The 24,255-nt window shown below is 45.9% G+C and overlaps 1 protein-coding gene across 1 annotated transcript in view; it reads left to right on the top strand.

Moving 5' to 3' along the window:
* The window catches only part of LOC124711489 (T-box transcription factor TBX1), a 210,852-nt gene extending 188,344 nt beyond the window's left edge, over positions 1 to 22,508 (top strand). Inside the window, exons 8-9 of the mRNA XM_047241598.1 lie at positions 22,042 to 22,097; positions 22,140 to 22,508. Of these exons, the coding sequence (XP_047097554.1) occupies positions 22,042 to 22,097; positions 22,140 to 22,508 (425 nt within the window). The remainder of the gene's footprint in view (positions 1 to 22,041; positions 22,098 to 22,139) is intronic.
* Positions 22,509 to 24,255: the final 1,747 nt, after the last annotated feature.

Here is a 24,255-nt window from a genome sequence, read left to right as displayed (position 1 = left end):
CAACTCTGAACTTGGCCAGCACTTTCCCGATACGGTCCGTAATATTGTGGATGAATGGAAGAAAAACTTCAGACCCACCAAGAAGATTAGTGAATGCTTAAGATCGGCGAAAGATGCACGACACCCTTTAGCTACTCCTGATGTGTATAAGATTCCGTGTAGTTGTGGGAAGGTTTACATTGGAACCACAAAAAGAAGTATCAATACTCGCCTAACTGAACACAAGGGGAAATGTCGACTGGGACACACGGACAAATCGGCTGTAGCGGAACATGTTTTTGAAACGGGTGACCATGAAATAAAATTGAGTGAAACGAGCGTGCTAGCTAAGACATCGCATTATTATGCACGTATGTATAGAGAGGCTGTAGAGATTTTTAAACACCACGATAATTTTAACAGGAAAGAAGAAGGCTTGAAGTTAGATAAGATATGGCGATCGACTTTGTACCAAAGGATGCGACAATCGATTACCTTCGATCGAGAGTAATGACGCCAGCCAGAGATAGTTTTACTGTTGACAACACGTGACGAGTGGTGGCGCCCTCTACACGCTCTATATAAACAGAACCTCCAAGGCCTAGCAGCCAGTCGTAGACTCACCTCAGATGATGTTGCCCGCAGCTGGCAACGAAACGTCAGGGAGAAGTATTTCTACTATTGGACCACGGCCTCTTAGCCCGAAAGTTTTAGTACCGCACTGTTTGTAATGGAACTTTTATAAGCCTGTGTCCTTATTTATTGGACATGGTACTTTCCTTTTCGTGGACGATGCAGGAAATGTGCGTTTTAATAAAGCTAACGTGGGAATTTTACGGGCGCCCGTTAAAGTAAACAGTGTGATTAACGAACTGGAAACACCCCACAACTGCCGCTAGAGTGCGTCGCGATACCGTATACCACGCTGGGGCCCACGTACCGTACGCACGAGTCGCACCGTTCCAGAGCGTTAAGCAGCACGTTGAACTTGGCACACTCAACGTTAACGTTGGACAGCACGGTCCGTGTGCCGACGGCTTAACAGCAGTATCCACAGCGACTCGTCCAACTTGATAACGTCAGCGTGAAGTGTTGCGTTGTCCATTAGGCTGAGCCGCCTGTCCTGAGGGCGGCAGCAGCAGCAGCAGCAGGAGCGGTAGTTGGCTGGCGTCGCCGTGTGCGGTCCTCCTCTGGGGTCCCCCTTTGTGGCGCCGGCCAGGGCGGACGTTAAAGAGCCGGGCAGCAGCTGTCCGCTTTACGAGCGCAGCAGCCAGCCAGCCAGGCAGCCTGCCACCCGGGGCCGCGGAGCGCCCGGCTCGCCTCGCGATACCGCACACACCCGCCGCTTTTTGTCTCCTTTAATTCGCTCTGCTGACGGAGAAGGGCACTGCAGAGCTTCGGCTCTGCCGACACCCCCGGGATAACAAGGCCGCCCAGCAGAGTTAGTGACGTCACACTAAGCGGCCCATAGCCGACGCAGCAGTCCACGGACACCTCCGTACAGACGCGCCTGGTGCTAACAATCTTCTGTCCGTCATACAGAAAGGAGCGAACTATAATTCGAACCGAAGACCAAATTATATATATTCTTGTAAACAGCATAAAGGTTCATAACGAAATACCGATTACATATACGGGCAGGAATAAGTTTAATCGATTGAGGAACTTTGCCACTATTTTATAATTGTCAGAACACTATTTGGCTTTAAAACTCGCATACAGGTGGTGACAAATGCCAACTGTCAACAGGACTTAACATTTTCAAGCTATTACACTGAAAGTAAATTATCTTAAACACTGTCATACATAGCAAAATCCTCACAACTTTCGTTTACAATAAGGTAACAAGAGTTCGCTTTATCTCATAAAACACATGACTATTGTGAATTTACTCATATGTTCATGGTGACAGCTCTTTTCAAGAAATTTTACAAGTGTATCCCCAGTAATAAAGAATGGAAACAAAAGATAGATATCAAATATTCTCCTTTTAACATAGACATCACTGAACACAAGATTCTGTCTTGCACTGTGATACTAAGGGACTGCTCTTTCCTTTAAGAAAAGCCTGACAATTTGAAGTTCACTCTGTTATTGAAGATACACTTCTTGAAACAATATTAAAAATGTTATGAAAGGTAAGGAAATGAAACCCAACCAAGTGCATTACATGTAAGAATGTGAGCAAAAGGCTGAGGCTCTCTTTACTTACCATATTCAATCTCTCTACAGCTTATTTCCTTTTCCACGTAGAAATCACCAACTCAAAGTCTCATTATTGCTGTCTGTTACTAACAAAGTGCTTTTCTGTTTAGAAAACCTGAAAATTTGATGTTCATTGTGGCACTGAATATAAACACTTTTCAGAGGAGTTCTAGAGCCTATTCCTGCCCGTATATGTAATCGGTATTTCGTTATGAACCTTTATGCTGTTTACAAGAATATATATAATTCGGTCTTTGGTTCGAATTATAGTTCGCTCCTTTCTGTATGACGGACAGAAGATGGTTAGCACCAGGCGCGTCTGTACGGAGGTGTCCGTGGACTGCTGCGTCGGCTATGGGCCGCTTAGTGTGACGTCACTAACTCTGCTGGGCGGCCTTGTTATCCCGGGGGTGCCGGCTCTACACAGACGTGCCGAAACGTTAGCGCGAATTATATCAAAATGTTAGAAGTAGTCACAATCGAGCTACAGTATCCCATTACAAACAGTACTGTAAGCTGCTTAAAAATGTTATCCGGAACGCAAAGAGTATGTGGTATGCAGATAGAATACCTAATTTACAGGATAAAATTAAAACCACATGGTCAGTTGTTAAGGGAGCGTCTGGTCAGCAGCACAAGGTCGACGATATAAAGTCAGTTCCCAATAAAAATATTTCTGTTACTGATAAATCAGGTATGTGTACAGTATTTAACAATCATTTTCTGTGCATTGCTGGTGAATTGAATAAAAATTTAATTTCTATAGGAAATCATACAGGGCGCAAAAGGTATTCACGACATGTACAGAAACCAGACGGCAGTTATAAGAGTGTGGAGCATGAAAGGGAAACAGTAGTTGGGAATGGAGTAAGACAGGGTTCTAGTCTTCCATATGTCACTCAATCTGTACATTGAAAAAACAGGGAAGGAAACGAAAGATCTAGGCGCTCAGTCCGGAACCGCGCGACTGCTACGGTCGCAGGCTCGAATCCTGCCTCGGGCATGGATGTGTGTGATGTCCTTAGGTTAGTTAGGTTTAAGTAGTTCTAAGTTCTAGGGGACTGATGACCGCAGCTGTTAAGTCCCATAGTGCTCAGAGTCATTTGAACCATTTTTTTGAAACGAAAGAAAATCTTGGAGTAGGAATTAAAGTTCAGTGAGAAAGGCAAATGCCTTTCCGAGATTGATGTCTGAATTACTCCTCTCTGATACAGACAAGAGGAAAATTGAGTCAATAATTAAATCACTGAAGACTAAGGACTCTCATGGTTATGATGGAGTGTCTAGCAGAATATTAAAGTACTGTGCTGCACATGTTAGCCCTGTATTTAGCCGTATTTGTAATGTTTCCTTTAGCAATTGTCAGTTTCCTGAGCGATAGTAGTAAAGCCGCTTTTTTTAAAAAGGGAGAAAGGGATAATGTATATAATTTTAGACCTATTTCTATGCCATCAGTGTATGCAAAAGTAATTGAAAAGGCTATGAATGTAAGGATAATTCCTCGTTTTATATCACACAATTTGCTATCAAGTCTACAGTTCGGCTTCAGAAGTCGTTTAACAACTGAAAATGCTATATTCTCTTTTCTCTGTGAGCTACTGGATGGGTTAAACAAAAGGTTTCGAACGCTTCGCATATTTTCTGATTTAACTAAGCCATTTGACTGCGTTGATCACAAAATATTGCTCCAGAAGTTCGACCATTACGGAATACGGGGAGTAGCTCACAGTTGGTTCACCTCTTACTTTAGCAACAGGCAGCAAAAGGTCATTATTCACAGTGTTGATAACGGCTATGCTGTGGGGTCTGAGTGGGGTACTGTCAGGTGGGGGGGTGGGGGGGAGGGTGCCCCAGGGATCAGTGTTGGGGCCGCTCCTGTTCCTTACTTATATAAGTGATATGCCCTCTAGTATTATAGGTAACTCTAAAATATTTTTTTGCTGATGACACCAGCTTGGTAGTAAAGGATGTTGGCTCGGTTTCAAGTAGTGCAGTACATGACCTCAGTTCATGGCTCGTAGAAGACAAACTAACGGTAAATCGCAGACTTAGTTTTTACAGTTTCTAACACACAATTCAACAAAACCTGACGTTTTAATTTCACACAACGGGCATATGATTAGTGAAACTGAACAGCTCAAATTTCTAGGTGTTCGGATAGATAGTAAGCTGTGGTGGAAAGCCCACGTTCAGGATCTTGTTCAAAGACTTAATACTGCCATTTTTACTATTCGAACGGTATCAGAAGTGAGTGATCGTTCGACACGAAAATTAGTCTACTTTGCTTATTTTCATTCGCTATTGTCGTATGGTATTATATTTTGGGGTAACTCTTCCCATTCTAAAAGGATATTTTTGGCTCAGAAACGGGTGGTTCGGGCAATAAGTGGTGGTAGTTCACGAACCTCTTGTCGACCACTGTTCTCGAGTCTGGGTATTTTGACACTGATCTCTCAATACTTATATTCCTTATTGTCGTATCTTGTAACCAATATTAGTTTATTCCCAAGAATAAGCAACTTTCACTCGGTTAATACTCGGCAGAAATCAAACCTGCATTTGGATCGGACTTCCTTAACTGTTGTGCAAAAAGGTGTGCAGCATACTGCTGCATCCATTTTCAATAAGCTGCCACACGAATTCAAAAATCTTAGCCGTAACCCACGCGCTTTCAAATCGACACTGAAGACTTTCCTCATGGGTCACTCCTATTCTGTCGATGCGTTCCTTGAAGAATTAAGCTGATTTTTATTGTATTGGTGATAGCGTTTACTTGAAACTTATGGACTGACTTTTTTAAGGTTCATGAACATTTATTTTTATCTGTTATTACGTTTATGTTGTAATTTCATGTACTGACACTTTCCATGACCATGGAGATTCGCTCCTCAATTTGGTCCTGCGGAGCTTGACGAGTAACAAATGAAATACATAAATCACACTGAGGTGATAAAAGTCATTGAATGTCTCCTAATATCGTGTGGGTCGTTCTTTCCCGGCGTAGTGCAGCAGCCCGACGCGGTATGGACTCAGCAAGTGGTTGGAGGTCCCCTGCAGAAGTGCCGAGCCACGCTGCCGCTATAGCCGTCCGTAACTGTGAAAGTATTACGGCTGCAGAATTTTATGCACGACCTGACCTCTCAATTACGTCCCATAGAAGGTCTAGGTGATTCATGTCGGGCGATCTGAGTAACCAAATCATTCACTCGAGTTGTCCAGAATGTTCTTCAAACCAATAGCGAACAACTGAGGCTCGGTGACACTGCGCATTGTCATCCATAAAAATTCCACCTTTGTTTGGGTACGTGAAGTCCGTGAATGGCTGCAGATTCTCTCCGAGTAGCCTAACGTAGCCATTTAGATTCAATGATCGGTTCAGTTGGACCAGAGGACCCAGTCCATTCAACGTCAACACAGCCCAGGCCATTAGAGTCACCACGAGCTTGCACAGTGCCTCGATGACACCTTGGGTCTACGGCTTTGTGGAGTTTACGCTACACCCGCAAACCTACCATCAGCTCTTACCAACTGAAATCGAGACTCCTCTGACCAGGTCGCGGTCGATGTCGTGCTCTTACCAAAAACACCTCGCGTCGGTCGTCTGCTGCCATAGCACATTAACGCCAAATTTTCCACACTCTCCTAATGGATACGTTCGTCGTACATCCCACACTGATTTCTGTGGTTATTTCAACCAGTGTCACATGGCTCTTAGCGCTGACAACTCTACACAGACGCCGATGCTCTCGGTCGTTAAGTGAAGGCCGTCGGTCACTGCGTTGTCCGTGATGAGAGGTAACGTGCCTGGTATGTGGTATTCTCTGCGCTCTCTACACACTATGGGTATCGGAATACTGAATTCTGTAACAATTTCCGAAATGGAATGTCTCATGCATCTAGCTCCAACTAATATTCAGCGTTCAGAATCTGTTAATTCCCGTCGTGTGGCCATAATTATTTTGGAAATCTCTTCACATGAATCACCTGAAGGCCAGTGACAGCTCCGCCAATGCACTTCCATTTTACACCTTGTGTACGCAATACTAATGTCATCTCTATAAGTGAACATTGTTATCCCATGACTTTTGTTACCTCAGTGCATGACCAATAACTTAAAAGCGCGTTACTACGCCTTGGGAACGCAACAAGGCAGCGAATTCAATTTCTTCTTTTACCGTCAATTCTGACGTTTTAAGCCTACATTCCAACTTAATTTCTATACATGATTATTGGTTTGTTCGTTTACGTTTCTACAGTTATTCTTTTCAATAAATTTTACAATCCAACTTAGATCCTTAAAATTGTTTTATTATCCGGCACAGTCACACGATGTCAAGTTGAAATATTACAACAACAACAGAATTATTATTCTAACGTTTTTACTATCGGATATTCTTTATAGTGATTACCGGTTTCGTTCCGATTTTCAACATCCTCGTAACGAATGTAGTTGCAAAGCAACCGTTCAGGGTTATCCTACGCACATGGATCACATTATTGGCTGCACACACAACAAATAAAACTGACGGCTTACTCCGCACATGCATTCTATTTTAAGTCTCTACGCCTATCTGACTTAAACGGTAGAGGTTCAAAATGGTTCAAATGGCTCTGAGCACTATGGGACTTAACATCTGTGGTCATCAGTCCCCTAGAACTTAGAACTACTTAAACGTAACTAACCTAAGGACATCACACACATCCATGCCCGAGGCAGGATTCGAACCTGCGACCGTAGCAGTCGCGCGGTTCCGGACTGAGCGCCTAGAATAAACGGTAGAGGACCGACTCGTAATTTTACTCTCATATTGTGGATCATTTTGATAATATAGCACGTACACTAATATAATAATATTTATACAGTATACAGTTCATGATATTTAGCTGTGATAAATCGGACTGGAATCGTCAATCACCTGCAACGATAACACACTAGATTTAGCAAGAGAATCTAAATAGCCTCTCTAACTTCAACTCTAGATGCCTCTGTAAAGACGAGCAGTTTAGAGCAGGACTGAGTAGCCCCGTCTTAGTGGTGGACTTAAACGTCCAGACTGGGAAGGACAGGAGCTTCGAGAACATTGTCGTAGAGTACCGAGCTCACAAGAGAAGCAACACGACAAGTGGTCGCTCCGTGTATACATTACAATCGGGTCCTTAAATCAACGGCTTTCAAACATATTCTCAGGAAATCTAAGGCATGCAGATGTCTGGAGTGTTTCTACTGGATCATGTCGCTGTGAGCAGGAAGATTGGCAAGGAAATAACCAGTGTGAAGATGTTAAGTCCCATAGTGCTCAGAGACATTTGAACCATTTGAAACCCCCTAGCAACCGGAATACCAACCTACAAACAAAAACGCTACGAACTAATGCACCAACCTAACAGCAGTATCCTTAGCGACTAGTCCAACTTGATAACGTCAGCGTAAGGTGCTGCGCTGTCCCTTAGCCTCAGCCGCCTGGATGTTCCGCCTGTCCCCAGAACAGCAGATCACTACCTGCTACTCGTTCAATCAAATTTCGTTCCACTCATAAAGTACGGAAACAATAACGGCAATAAATCGGTTCCAAGATTCTGTTCATCTCGTCTGCGAGATATTTAGTCAGGACCCTCGCTAACAAGAAGGACGAAAACATAGTGGCATCAACTTCAGTAGGCAACCCCTACTATCGCCGGGGCCAGAGAGAGCAAACAGTGATAACAATAAAAAAACGTAAGATTCCTGACAACCAGGAAAAACTCCAGTCAAAATCATCAGAAACACCATGGGGCCGTACAACAAGGACGTCATTGACAAAATGTAGAGCGACTTCCAGAGGAACAACACCAAAGACATATACTGAGATACCAAACCTCATGTAGCTCAGAACTAAGCCCAAACATTGAATTGAGAGATCAGGTGGGAAATTGAAATTGCACGCCATCACACAGCACAATGTTTCAACGAACTCCTCAACTGAGAGGAAACTCCAAAGAAACTTCCGTTTGCGCATATGCCTGTGTCTAACCGTGATAGCAACCCATCACTAAAGAGGAGATTCAGATTTTTAATGTTTCCGAGCTCAAGTACTACAGGGCAGCACCGGAAACGGGATCATAGCGGTACCTTGGAAATGGGTACTTGAGACGTGAATCCACAGTATTTATGTTTTAGGAATTAGAAGTCAGAAGGACTTCCAGAAGACTCGAGATCTGCTATCATCCAACGGCTACACAAGAAGGGAGTCGGATCATACCTTAACAACTGCAAAAGAATCTGCCTCGTTTCTCTGTGACATTACTAGACTCCCGCGTATGATTCAGGAAGTCAGGACCAAGTACAGTGCACATTATGAACATCACATTCACCCTCACATAGAAGAACTTAAGAGCCTCACCTTGGGTTTCAATATTCGTGGCCTTCCAACTTGCCTACGGCTCAGGAGACAGACATTGCTTCCACACAGTAACTGGACTGGGCCAAGTCACCAAGACTTCGAAATTTAGGAAAGCGACGGTTACCAGTACGACGTCCAAAGTAAAATACAGAGAAAACTGTCAACAAATTTCGAGATCAGAACTGGCGTTAAACAAAGAGATCCTTATTTCTCTTGAGCTGTCTGCTGGATCACGTTATTCCCTAAAGGATAATGACAAAGATGACTATGATTTGAGAATGGGTTACAAAACGCAAAAGTTAGTAGTCAACTGTCCGGTCCTCCTACTCGACCTCAAACTTCTAGAATCCAGTGTAGAAGAAGCTACTTAGCAACGCTCCTCTCTCAATGATACAGCAGCTACGACTAATTTGAAGACAGTCGTCATCAAAGCAGGGTTCATCACAGATATCGGCGGCGCATCTGACCTTAACCCACTGCATAATACAGTAGCACAGAGAAATCCTTCAAATACATCCGGGTCTGGATAATCCCGGAAATCAATGATGACCTGACCGTGGACAAGAGATTGTACTGTAAGAGCATTTACGTATATAAATCCCTTTTTCGCAATACAAACCCCCGACACTACAAAACCGTAGTGATACTGTCAGCATTGTAATCGTGCGTATCAGAATACCCATACATAGAAAGGAACAACTCAGGAACTAGGCTCAACGATAGGAACATTCCAAGATAATTTTTGGAACCCGCGTAGAAAAATAGCGTATACAGAATCAGGCAGAGTGACGAACTTCACCAGTATCTCGAGTTCACTGCAACATCATTGAGAAAGAGGATGCAAATATGTTATGATCATGTAATCAGGGCGGACAATTGACGGCATATGATAAAAGATTTTCAGCAGTGTATGTGGACGGAAAACGACTAACGCCATGTCGCAAATCTAGTTAGGGGTACCCTAAAGCAACTACACTCCTGGAAATTGAAATAAGAACACCGTGAATTCATTGTCCCAGGAAGGGGAAACTTTATTGACACATTCCTGGGGTCAGATACATCACATGATCACACTGACAGAACCACAGGCACATAGACACAGGCAACAGAGCATGCACAATGTCGGCACTAGTACAGTGTATATCCACCTTTCGCAGCAATGCAGGCTGCTATTCTCCCATGGAGACGATCGTAGAGATGCTGGATGTAGTCCTGTGGAACGGCTTGCCATGCCATTTCCACCTGGCGCCTCAGTTGGACCAGCGTTCGTGCTGGACGTGCAGACCGCGTGAGACGACGCTTCATCCAGTCCCAAACATGCTCAATGGGGGACAGATCCGGAGATCTTGCTGGCCGGGTAGTTGACTTACACCTTCTAGAGCACGTTGGGTGGCACGGGATACATGCGGACGTGCATTGTCCTGTTGGAACAGCAAGTTCCCTTGCCGGTCTAGGAATGGTAGAACGATGGGTTCGATGACGGTTTGGATGTACCGTGCACTATTCAGTGTCCCCTCGACGATCACCAGTGGTGTACGGCCAGTGTAGGAGATCGCTCCCCACACCATGATGCCGGGTGTTGGCCCTGTGTGCCTCGGTCGTATGCAGTCCTGATTGTGGCGCTCACCTGCACGGCGCCAAACACGCATACGACCATCATTGGCACCAAGGCAGAAGCGACTCTCATCGCTGAAGACGACACGTCTCCATTCGTCCCTCCATTCACGCCTGTCGCGACACCACTGGAGGCGGGCTGCACGATGTTGGGGGGTGAGCGGAAGACGGCCTAACGGTGTGCGGGACCGTAGCTCAGCTTCATGGAGACGGTTGCGAATGGTCCTCGCTGATACCCCAGGAGCAACAGTGTCCCTAATTTGCTGGGAAGTGGCGGTGCGGTCCCCTACGGCACTGCGTAGGATCCTACGGTCTTGGCGTGCATCCGTGCGTCGCTGCGGTCCGGTCCCAGGTCGACGGGCACGTGCACCTTCCGCCGACCACTGGCGACAACATCGATGTACTGTGGAGACCTCACGCCCCACGTGTTGAGCAATTCGGCGGTACGTCCAGCCGGCCTCCCGCATGCCCACTATACGCCCTCGCTCAAAGTCCGTCAACTGCACATACGGTTCACGTCCACGCTGTCGCGGCATGCTACCAGTGTTAAAGACTGCGATGGAGCTCCGTATGCCACGGCAAACTGGCTGACACTGACGGCGGCGGTGCACAAATGCTGCGCAGCTAGCGCCATTCGACGGCCAACACCGCGGTTCCTGGTGTGTCCGCTGTGCCGTGCGTGTGATCATTGCTTGTACAGCCCTCTCGCAGTGTCCGGAGCAAGTATGGTGGGTCTGACACACCGGTGTCAATGTGTTCTTTTTTCCATTTCCAGGAGTGTAGAAACTGATCGCAACGTCATTCATGTAGAGATCAATACATATTTCTTTTCAGAACGATACGTACTTTCGGTCACTAACATTAGTAAAAGTGTATCCGTGGAATGCAGTGAAACGCACTCAGGAACAGAAAAACAAAACAAAAAATGGCTCTGAGCACTATGGGACTTAACATCTGTGGTCATCAGTCCCCTAGAACTTAGAACTACTTAAACCCAACTAACCTAAAGACATCACACACATCCAAGCCCGAGGCAGGATTCGAACCTGCGACCGTAGCAGTCGCACGGCTCCGGACTGAGCGCCTAGAACCGCGAGACCACCGCGGCCGGCAACAGAAAAACACTCGTATCGCCTACATGGAACCTCTGTCAAGCGGTGCGGTAACACAACATGTCCTATCAACTAATTGTCTATCACAACACACCCACGTCCACAGGGAAGGGCTCTTGGAATTCGCCTCCACAAGGGTTGACGGTTTTTATCGGACCACCAGTGTGAGTTCGGAGTGTCACTGATAACGTCGCGAGCGAATGTGGCTTCGATATACTGAGCCACAGTAGCTGGAGCACTGACAGCCGAAAAGAAAACATCTCTGTAAGCAGCTGTACCTCTGTAACCAATAACAATGTGACACGTGTTACGTGGAACGTTTTATTCGAATTGGTATATGGCACCGCCTCGTAAAATGTCTACTATTCCTCCACAAGTACCTTTTATGTCTGTGCAATATATATCGCATCACTTGTCTTGAAAACTGGATCCATATGTACTCTGTAATAGAAACAAGAGCCCGTGCTGTTAAGAATGAATCTTTCGCTTTGCAGCCGACGGTCCGCTGTTCTGAAACTTCGTGACAGACTAAAACGGCGAGTAAAAGGCACAGTTCTGGGTTTGAGTCCCAGTCAGGCAAGCAGTTTCAATTCATTAGGAACTTTCAGCTCAGTTGATGATATTTTATGTCCTTTTCTTAATATCCTTATTTCTTCTACATATTTATTAGGTTAGCTATAACACCGGTAACACGTAACTCTACTAAAGACATTTTGTGAACATTTCCTTCCGGTACTCTTGTTACACGCTATATATACGTGGTAGTAACCTTGGCTTCTTGGAAATAAGCGCTCTTTTCGCACACTAGCAACTATTAGATAACTATATGAAATAACACAACAAACAGTCTGTAATAGATAAATAGGAGTGGAATAAAACAACATTTACGACGGCTGATGATAAAAATAGTAGTGGTCACAATTTGTCGTTATTTTAGTACCGACACACAAAAATCTCTTGAGCGTACCTGATATCTGTTCAGATGTGAGATCAATAATTTTAGACGTATTGTCTAAGGAACAGGAGAGATTTGTCATGAAAACTGACCTTAGAAACAGACCCATGTTCAGAAAAAACAGAACACCTTGAACGACTACAGATAGGATGTTCATATTCACAGGACATTTACATCAGTATGTTCTACAGAAATGATAAGTACACTACTGGCCATTAAAATTGCTACACAAAGAAGAAATGCAGATGGTAAACGGGTATTCATTGGACAAATATATTATACTAGAACTGACATGTGATTACATTTTCACGCAATTTTGGTGCATAGATCCTGGGAAATCAGTACCCAGAACAACCACCTCTGGCCGTAATAACGGCCTTGATACACCTGGGCGTTGACTCAAACAGAGCTTGGATGGCGTGTACAGGTACAGCTGCCCATGTAGCTTCAACACGATACCATAGTTCATCAAGAGTAGTGACTGGCATATTGTGACGAGCCAGTTGCTCGGCCACCATTGACCAGACGTTTTCAATTGGTGAGAGATCTGGAGGATGTGCTGGCCAGGGCAGCAGTCGAACATTTTCTGTATCCAGAAAGGCCCGTACAGGACCTGCAACAGGCGGTCGTGCATTATCCTGCTGAAATGTAGGGTTTCGCAGGGATCGAATGAAAGGTAGAGCCACGCGTCGTAACACATGTGAAATGTAACGTCCACTGTTCAAAGTGCCGTCAATGCGAACAAGAGGTGACCGAGACGTGTAACCAATGGCACCCCATACCATCACGCCGGATGATATGCCAGTATGGCGATGACGAATACACGCTTCCAATGTGCGCTCACTGCGATGTGGCCAAACATGAATGTGACCATCGTGATGTAGTAAACAGAACCTGGATTCATCCGAAACAATGACGTTTTGCCATTCGTGCACCCAGATTCGTCGTTGAGTACACCATCGCAGGCGCTCCTGTCTGTGATGCAGCGTAAAGGGCAACCGCATCCACGGTCTCCTAGCTGATAGTCCATGCTGCTGCAAACGTCGTCGAACTGTTCGTGCAGAAGGTTGTTGTCTTGCAAACGTCCCCATCTGTTGACCCAGGGATCTAGACGTGGCCGCACGATCCGTGACAGCCATGCGGATAAGATGCCTGTCATCTCCACTGCTAGTGATACGAGGCCATTGGGATCCAGCACGGCGTTTCTTATTACCCTCCTGCACCCACCGATTCCATATTCTGCTAACAGTCATTGGATCTTGACCAACGCAAGCAGCAATGCCGCGATACGATAAACCGCAATAGCGATAGGTTACAATCCAACCTTTATCAAAGTCGGAAACGTGATGGTACGCATTTCTGCTCCTTACTCGAGGCGTCACAACAACGTTTCACCAGGCAACGCCGGTCAACTGCTGTTTGTGTGTGAGAAATCGGTTGGAAACTTTCCTGATGTCAGCACGTTGTAGGTGTCGCCACCGGCGGCAACCTTGTGTGAATGCTCTGAAAAGCTAATCATTTGCGTATCACAGCGTCTTCTTCCTGTCGGTTAAATTTCGCGTCTGTAGCACGTCATCTTCGTGGCGTAGCAATCTTAATGGCCAGTAGTGTATTTGAAGGATGACGGCCCGCAGGTTCCAAGTCGACTTCGATATGGTGGAGCAACACTATCTACTGGTAAAATGTGCCTATGGCTCTCATTGTCGCCATAAACCGAAGGTAGTGGATCAGTGTGTCTTGAATAATAGAAGCAAGAGATGCCTCGCAGATGAATGCTCGAACCGTACCGTCAGTTTAGTGAGTTTGAAACAGAGCGCACTATTGGCATGAGGGAATGTGATGTATGCATCCGAGAAACTGCTGCTCGTGTGGGACGTAGTGTTTCGGCAGTGCAACGGGTGTGTGTGTGTGTGTGTGTGTGTGTGTGTGTGTGTGTGTGTGTGTGCAGAACGGTTCACGGAAGGCCGTAGAACACAACAAGACGAGTCAGGTCGTAGCACCCAGATCACCGCCCGAGGAGGTCGACGCCTCATGCGAACGCCATTGCAGGACAGATCTGGGTGCTCCTCTGCTCTTGTGCAACACTCTAACAGTGTAACACGTCATACGCTAACAGGGGTGGCAGTCCGTCGTCGATTTTCTCGGCGTAGGTTAGGTGCGCGTTGTCCACTTCTCTGCCTACCTTCGACGAATGTTCAGAAACGTGTTAGATGGCAATGGCGTATTGAACAACGTCACTGGGGGCAGTAATGGCATCATATAGTGTTTTAGAACGAATTTAAGTTGTGTTTGTTTGAAAACGAAGGCCGCACTTTGGGTCGCCGCAGACACGGGGAGTGGCATCACAGTGGCTGCATTCGCACAAGACATGCAGCGCCACCTTATGGTGTGAGGTGCCATTAGGTACAATCATACATCACAGTTGGCACGTGTCCAGGGCACTGCGAGCAGTGTGACCAGCGTGAGTGACAGTCTGCGATCCGTAGCCGTGCCCTTATAGCATTTGTCAGCAAGACGATGTCTGACCACACTTTCGTGCACGAACACCTGTCTCCTTGATGTCACGGGGTGTCAGCCTTTTGCCCTGGCCCGCCAGACCACCAGACTTGTTGCTAATCGAAAGTGTGTGGGTAGCGACGGTTGCAGCGCTGTTGCTCAATGCCAACCGCCGCAATGAACTTGCGAACCACGTGGGTACAGCATGGATAGCTGTATCACAGGACGCCATTCGTCCCTTGTACGCGTCGGTGCCATCACGCGTGGAACAAGTTGTCAGGGCCCATGGCGGAGCCCCTGTGTCTACTAGGCAACAGGAAACTTGCTGAAGACAGAAACGCTAATCATTTCTGCAGAACGTACTAATGTACTTGTCCTGTCAAAATGAACGTCCTATCTCTAGTCGTTCAGGGTGTTTTGTTTTGTCTGAACATGAGTGTAAAACAGTCCAAACGTCATATTTATTTACTTATTTTACTAAGGTTTGAAGCCCCTCTTTTCGTTCCTCCGTGTATGCCATTTAAAAACTGGGTTGCTTTGGAAATCACCCTTGTGCAAACACAATAATTGTGTTTGCATAAGGCTGATTTCCAGAACAACCCAGTCAATTTATTTGTACAAAAGCATCTAACTGTTCAAATGGCTCTAAGCACTATGGGACTTGACATCTGACGTCATCAGTCCCCTACACTTAGAACTACGTAAACCTAAGGACATCACACACATCCGTGCCCGAGGCAGGATTCCGACCTGCGACCGTAGCTGCCGCGTGGAAAAACATCTCTTTTTGAACTGTTTTAAGATCACTTTTCATGCTCGATCGCTGCTGTTCCTTAGATACTACGTATAAAATCATTTATGTTTGTATACTTTCATCCTTAAATATGAAATGATTCTACCATTAAGTGACGAAAGGTTGGATCAACAAAAAGAAAGTATATTTCGTCGGATAATGTCCTGGCCACAAAAAGTAAAAACGGGAGCCGTCGTAGTGGTACAACGCGAAACATCACTAACACCGCAGTCGAAAGGTTGTTGTTGTGGTCTTCAGTCCTGAGACTGGTTTGATGCAGCTCTCCATGCTAGTCTATCCTGTGCAAGCTATTTCATCTCCCAGTACCTACTGCAACCCACATCCTTCTGAATCTGCTTAGTGTAGTCATCTCTTGGTCTCCCTCTACGATTTTTACCCTCCACGCAGCCCTCCAATACTAAATTGGTGATCCCTTGATGCCTCAGAACATGTCCTACCAACCGATCCCTTCTTCTTGTCAAGTTGCGCCACAAACTTCTCCCCAATTCTATTCAATACCTCCTCCTTAGTTATGTGATCTACCCATCTAATCTTCAGCATTCTTCTGTAACACTACATTTCGAAAGCTTCTATTCTCTTCTTGTCCAAACTATTTATCGTCCACGTTTCACTTCCATACATGGCTACACTCCATACAAATACTTTCAGAAACGACTTCCTGACACTTAAATCAATACTCGATGTTAACAAATTTCTCTTCTTCAGAAACGCTTTCCTTGCCATTGCCAGTCTACTTTTTATATCCTCTCTACTTCGACCATCATCAGTTATTTTGCTCCTCAAATAGCAAAACTCCTTTATTACTTTAAGTGTATAATTTCCTAATCTAATTCCCTCAGCATCACCCGACTTAATTCGACTACATTCCATTATCCTCGTTTTGCTTTTGTTGATGTTCATCTTATATCCTACTTTCATGACGCTGTCCATTCCCTTCAACTGCTCTTCCAAGTCTTTTTCTGTCTCTGATAGAATGACAATGTCATCGGCGTGCCTCAAAGTTTATATTTCTTCTCCATGGATTTTAATACCCACTCCGAATTTTTCTTTTGTTTCCTTTACTACTTGCTCAATATACAGATTGAACAACATCGGGGAGAGGCTGCAACCACGTCTCACTCCCTTCCCAACCACTGCTTCCCTTTCATGCCCCTCGACTCTTATAACTGCTATCTGGTTTCTGTACAAATTGTAAATAGCCTTTCGCTCCCTGTATTTTACCCCTGCCACCTACAGAATTTGAAAGAGAGTATTCCAGTCAACATTGTCAAAAGCTTTCTCTAAGCCTACAAATGCTAGAAACGTAGGTTTGCCCTTCCTTAATCTTTCTTCTAAGATAAGTCGTAAGGTCAGTATTGCCTCACGTGTTCCAATATTTCTACGGAATCCAAACTGATCGAAAGGTAGCGGGACAGAAATGTAGAAAGCTCGCGGAAGAAAGTCTTGGGACTCGATCGCAGCCGCACAACACCACGGTGGCTGATACTTGAACGAAAGCTGTGTACACTGCCTGTGGGGTTGCAAGGCGGACTAGTTTTGAAGCGTTCTGCGCGTCCTTCTCCAACAACGGTAGGCAGCAAGTGGGAAGCAGTGAGTGACACTCGACACGGATCGGCAAGACGGCAGCTGCTCTCCTCTAGAGTACATATACTGCAGCGTGGCCCCACCTCAGCGGCCTTTTTTTTTCTGCCTCCGACTGGTCCCGAAATTAAAACCACAGTCAAAATCTGGTGCAGCGTTCTGGAGATGTGTTGCGAAACGCCTCTAGTATGCTCACCTACCGCGTCACATCGTAGTTCTGAGCGCTCAGTGAACGCATAAAGGTGCCTAGAAAACACAAGAGCGTGCTGAAAAGTAATGTCTCCGAATTTTTTATTGGCAACTCTTAACGATTTTTAAACAAAATAAATTTATTAACACTCTACATATTTAGTCTTCATGACTACATATTTCCAGTCCGCTGCTGTTCGAGGGCTCTGCATTGTAGCATGTAGCATGTCGATGTGTAATGTTGAGAGGCACCCACATGCCTTGCTCATACTGTGGCATCAAGCAGTCAGGCCTGCAAAATGAGTGGTCTGCCAAGTACCGAGCGAGGTGGCGCAGTGGTTAGCACACTGGACTCGCATTCGGGAGGACGACGATTCAATCCCGTCTCCGGCCATCCTGATTTAGGTTTTCCGTGATTTCCCTAAATCACTTCAGGCAAATGCCGGGATGGTTCCTTTGAAAGGGCATGGCCGATTTCCTTCCCCATCCTTCCCTCACCCGAGCTTGCGCTCCGTCTCTAATGACCTCGTTGTCGACGGGACGTTAAACACTAATTTCCTCCTCCTCCTCCTCTGCCAAGCGAGTGGATTTATTCATATTTCTCAATGACTGATTATGAGCTCTAGTACCCACAGTGAAGCTACAAATTATTCTCCTGTTTGAATAATACGCAACGGAAACGGATAACGCACTTCTGACTATTAGTAATTTACACAACTCTGATTGTTCACTACGCACTGGCAATACCACATTTTCTTTCTTACCCAACGGGTTTGACCAACACGTGGCCATCGCACTGAATATGAATGGCGCACACATTATAAATCCTGGGTATCATGACTACACACTACTCGAAGAACAACGCCACCAATCTTATTCTTTTCACTGCCCTTTTTATTCCGATAATTTATATTATGATTCAAAGATTAAACACACCATTACATTTTATACAACAATTACACATGAGAAACTCCGTCCAGTGGGCATGGCTTTACATTGGAGATTCTCTATCTTATGGTCTCGTAATTATTTAACGCTACAGTGTACTTTCTGGATAGGATGGTGGATCTTTTGCTATATATCTCACACTTCGACTCTCACACCCATCATCACGAAAACTTCCTCCAGACCGAGCAGTACAAAAAGGAACATGCATAACCCACTGCCTCTGAACCTATCTTGCTACTGTCCCATGCAAACCACACATACTCAAATTACATGAAATAGATCACACTGGCAACATACATCACAAAGAATAGTCACAGCGTTAGAATCACTTCACTTTCAGCTTCCCCACTTCAATTAGTATTCATCCCAGTTTCACACGACACTGCCCCACTTCGTAACTTTTCTTTCCTACTACGAACTCTGGAGGATATGTGCACGTCTTCCTGTGCAATGCAATCCAAGTGGCGTTGCTGGATAGACGGCTGACTCACCTTGCTTCTCTCTCAGAGTATTAGAGTTTGAACCCAGCATCACACGGAAACATAACACGCAAAGTAATATTAAGAACATATTCGTCACACACGCGAGTCCTCAATTGATACCATGGACGAGTACTTCTCTTTATCCTTTGTCTCATACATAGATTGAGACTCACGCAGTACTCACCACATGGAAGTACTCGTCTCTAATTTCAAGTCCTGCACACGCCATTTCTTAAATATTTCCAACTTATAGTACACACGCCAGTAATTCAGCTTAACTTAAACACTCGGAAGTATATCAACTTATTGCTACACGTGGTTTCATTGTGACCGTTGGTCACTTCCGAAGATTACTACGATCCCCTTAATATTACCTGCCTGACATTTAATTCTCCCCACAAAAGTTCCTGAAACAGAGAAATTATTATTCCAAACTACTCTTAAGTATTCCACATGCATACCATTATCTCCACTCTTTTGACTTTACGGAGCACACCTAAGACAGGTCTTACCAACACAAGATCCAGCGCCAGAGTGCTGAAACATGGCCGTTCTCCAGGTCCTCTCACACCTCCGTCGAAGTGGGGGCGCACCATGTTATCGTATTGGTCAGCCACATTTCAAGCGCTCAAAGCTCAGGTAAATTTCATCTCTTTGGCTCCACCAAAGGTGACCAAAGGACCGTCCCCAAGATGATCATATATTGCCCATTCACCATCTGCAGTTAGCAGACGTCCATACATTCATTCATTTCGCAGATCTCACCAAATTGGATATAGGAATTTATTTTATGGGAGTGCACATGTGATCAATTAAATTAATAAATTGTCCTTCTTTCCTACACTGGTATCCGGCTTCGGTGCATTGAGTGAAATTGAGTTATTATTACAAAAAATATGTTGTTCTGACAAGAATAACGAAGAATGTTGTACCTATTTTCAATGTCGGGCGGTACTGTACCCTTTCAATGTAACTATGTCCGTGTGTGAGAAACAGCATGCTGTAATTGCGGTTTGAATTCGAAGAGTTCGTCCACAATGGATGACCATGTCCTACACCATGACAATGCCAGACCACGCACGAGTGCTGTGGCATCTACAACAATACAACACTTTGGATTTACTGTTATCGATCATTCCCCATCAAGTCCTGACTTGACTCCCATCCGATTTTCATCTGTTTCCGAAACATAAAGAACACCATCGAGGACTTCACTTTGATAGTGATGAAGCGGTGCGAGCAGAGGTGACGTCGTGGCTCTGCCAACAACGTCAAACATTACGGACTCACACTAAGAACAAACTGGTCTCTCGTTGGTAGAAATGTGTTCGTCGCCTGTGTGACTATATGTAGACATAAAGATGTAGAAAGATAATATGGTTTCTTTTACTTATAAAGGCTTTATGAGTTTTCACACACAAAATTCGTAAACATTACTTTTCAGCATGCCCTCTTAGTGTCTCCCGTCAAATGGGGTTTCACCTGATTTCAGGCAGCCCACATAATGCAGCTGTCATGCTCTTGGTTTTCCACGACAATTTTCGGCCGCATACTGCAGGGGGAGCGAGGACACTTTTGCAACGTTTACAATGGGAGGTGTTTGACCACCCAACGTACAGCCTCTTGATATTTGTCTCTTCGCTCTAATGAACCACTAGTTATGAGGACAGCGTTTTGGCACAGACAGCGAGCCGCACAACAACGTAGAGAAACCACAGGCGGCTATCTTTTATGATGAGAGCACTAACTAAACTCCACCCGAGCAGGCCATGAAGGCCCAACGGCACCGACCGGCCGCCGTATCATCCTCAGCCCACAGGCGTCACCGAATGCGGATATGGAGGGGCATGTGGTCAACACACCGCTCTCCCGGCCGTATGTCAGTTTCTCAAACCGGAGCCGGTACTTCTCAATCAAGTAGCTCCTCAGTTTGCCACACAAGGGCTGAGTGCACCCCACTTGCCAACAGCGCTAGGCAGACTGGATGGTCACCCATCCAAATGCTAGCCCAGCCCGACAGCGATTAACTCCGACGATCTGACAGGAACTGCTGTTACCACTGCGGCAAGGCCGTTGGCATGACGAAGGTAATTGGAAAGTTGATATCACGCTACAGCAAATGTCCGTCGGAACCGCCAAAACTGTCGTTTCCATTTCGCTACCGCTCAGTGGTTAAGAAAAATAATACCCAGGATAATCCATTGTTGTAGGCCACAACAGTTTGCAATGCTCGGGAACCTAAAAGGTGCTTGGTGCCTGTCTACAGCAGTGGTTCGCTATCCCCATATAGTGGTCAAATTAAATTTTGCATATTGCTTTATTGTCAACACTGGACATAGTAGAAAACGAAACTGATTTGTTCTGTAGCACACAGTCACGAGTAAACGAAAATAAGGAAGATAAGCACAGTTCCATTTGATAAACACAAACAAAAGCAAACACAAATCCTTACAAAAGGTTCCACTGCAAACACTACAGTTAGGCATACTCCTTACTAAACTATCCAGATAAGCCGGAGGGAGGCTGATACGCGTCTCACAAGAAAAGAGCGTTGTGCCCCACTGCTGTCTGACCCACGAAGAGTGATTCTGTGCCCACGCCGCGCGAGCCCCTCTACGAACTGACTTGGAGGAAGACTTCAGAGCGGTCTACTGGCAAGTAATCCCTGCTCATTGAGCCTGTTACTTATCATTTGTGTTGACATCTGCACTCCTGTGGCTGTTTGGAACTGCCACCATAGTCACCTCACATTGTACTGAAGGGGGGTCTACTTGCTGTTACACGCAGATACCGGTCTTGTATACATGTCTTTTTCTCTTCCACAGCCACTACTATCTCAATCCTGAAATTATCCTGTCGCAAGTAACTAGAGACATTACTTTGACTCAGAACGACATTCACTGCAATGTCTGCCTGTCTCATTTGCTGCCCCATTGGACTGACTATACGAAGCTTCTGGTCGTACTTTATTGTTGTCCAAACTATCCTGAAGCAACACAACTCTTGTGATGAGATGAGGCGTTTACAGGAGGCACAGTTTCCTTGGACTTCATATACTGCCCCTCACGGTAGACTCGTGGACTCTTTCCGCTAGAATTACATTACAAAGAGACAAATGTTTTGATATCGTAACGTGTTTCTGCATCACAACGTTCAGTTTTAAAGTTTCGGCAACATGCAATATTTATTTTGACTACGACCACTGTAGCTCTCTCCTTGCGCGAGTCAGCATCCGACTTCTCGCAAACTATTTTGGACTGTAACCCCATGGTTTTTTTTTCCGCAGACGAAGAATCACCGCCGCCGGTGCTGGGAGGCGGAGACGCCGCCTCCGCGACCGGCGCCGGGCCGCCGCCCCCGCACCTGCACCACGCCCACCAGCAGCTGCTGGCGCCGCCGCTGGGGCAGGCGTACGCGGCGGAGCTGTGCGGCGCGGGGGCGGGCTACGGGTCTGCGCAGCTGCCGCCCCCGGGCGCCGCCTCGGCGCAGACCGCCTTCCACCACCACGCCCACGCTCACCATCCACACCTCGGCTACCACGCCGCCGCCGCCGCCGCCGCCGCAGCCGCCGCCGCCGCCAAGGCGCGCTCTTCGGGGGGCGGCGCGGGGGCGGGCAGGACTTCGGGGGTGCCGAACGTGCACGGAGTGTCCGGGGTCCCCGGTTCGTACCCCGGCGCCCCCTACCCGCCGCAGGTGTTCTACCAGCCGGCCGCGCACCGCCAGACGGCCTACGACTTCGGGCCTCCTCGGTAGCCGACGGCTCGGCTGCCCTCGGACGCCTCTCCAGCACGCGGAGGAATTTCTGACTGTGATCTTCAAGTGCATCTGTCTTAGTGAAGTCAAACTCACTTGTACGCAACAGACGATTGAATTTTCGAGCAATTTGGTCTACGCCTTAGGTCTCCTGCAGATGCAGTGCTTCCACGCCCGGACACTGTACAACCCTCGTAAGCACAGGACCACTCTGGTACTACCCTGGCACTGTGCTAGAAACTGTTGTGTTTACGCTGACAGTTCACAGAATGACTAATGTTTTCTGCACTCTGCACCACTGATACCAATGCTTCCAATGCCTGCATGTACAGTGTATGATACTCGTCAGAAAGCCTTCCACTCTTACCTCCGTTTCCGGAGGTATTATGTGACGTCTATAGGCCATGAAAAAGGCAATAACTGAACAAGCTGGAAGAGCTTTGCCTTTACAGAAGAAGCTATGGATCATCATCTTATCTTGTAAATATGCTGTTCCTGCCCGGACTCTCAGACCTATTACTTACCAGATGTATGAAACACTGAAGCAGTCTCACTCTGAAGAAAATTAGGAAATGTAATGGATGCCGACCAGTGGCTAGGGTTCCCAATGTGCTTTCTCGTGAATTATCACAATTATTTCATCAGCCACCTCAAAACTAACGTGACTTGCCATCTTCCCCACTCGGCATCTCAGATCGTGGGTACGTTCTTCTTTACTAACTTGTATTTTTCGTCAAGACATAAATACATGTTCCTACCTTTTCAGCCACCCAATTCCTACTTTCCACACTTGTTTCCATCATGGACATCAGCGATGTAATCATCACTACAGAAGTGCCAACAAGACCACCAGAAACGGAGAACTGTCACCTACAGATACAGAGACGCTAGTAGTAATGGCGGAAATACACGAATGCGTTCGTCGGTAGATCCGGACATGTGCAGCGTTGGTGCTAGTATGTCATTCGCAAACGAAGTTGCCTAAGAACCACTATACCAACTGACCCGGCATTTTGGCATTAACCGCGTCGCATATTAGCTCTAACGTCTGTTTCCGTTGGCACTTTCATTTCTATTCCAAATATCCTCCCTTATTGCTTCTTCTATGTAGATGTCGGACAACAGTGGTGACAAACTACAGACCCTGCCTCACACACTCCTTTGTATGAATTTATCTTCCGTGAGCTTTCACTTTTATTACTGCCCAATTGGATGTTGTGTATGTTGTAGATTCATTGTCTCTCTCTGTACGTTATCATCAATCTTCTGACGTCCATGAAACTCTTATATAAAATGTACGTAAGAACATCTTATGTAAAATAACTAGTCCACTCTCAAACCGTCAGTTGAATGAGGAGATTATGTATTTCTTCCAGTAAATGATGCATCACATTTTTCAATATTTACTCTGTCTTGCAACTGAGACAGTCTCAACCGCGTGCTTGAGAATTCATATGACGTCAGTAGTCTTACGCCGATGTCAACTGCAGGATAGTAGAGCAGGATAGTAATGCGAGATTCCACAGAGCTTTTCAACTTCCGCTGACACTTCTTGGTCGCTCAGCAAACTGAGTGCCATTCCTTGCAAATATATTCAACTCGTTCAACATCCAGCTCCGTGACTACGTAACTGTACGTAGTCACAGATGGATTTACTTTGTATCTTTTATCTTTTTCTTCATGTTATACAGCCCTTGACACTACTCCCCGACGTCCTAAAATTTTTCCCAGAATTTTCCTTTGGAAT

The sequence above is a fragment of the Schistocerca piceifrons genome, chromosome 8 (genome assembly GCF_021461385.2).
Source record: "Schistocerca piceifrons isolate TAMUIC-IGC-003096 chromosome 8, iqSchPice1.1, whole genome shotgun sequence".
NCBI lineage: Eukaryota > Metazoa > Arthropoda > Insecta > Orthoptera > Acrididae > Schistocerca > Schistocerca piceifrons.
The sequence above is the reverse complement of the archived record's forward strand: the minus strand, read 5'-3'. Positions and strand labels throughout refer to the sequence as shown.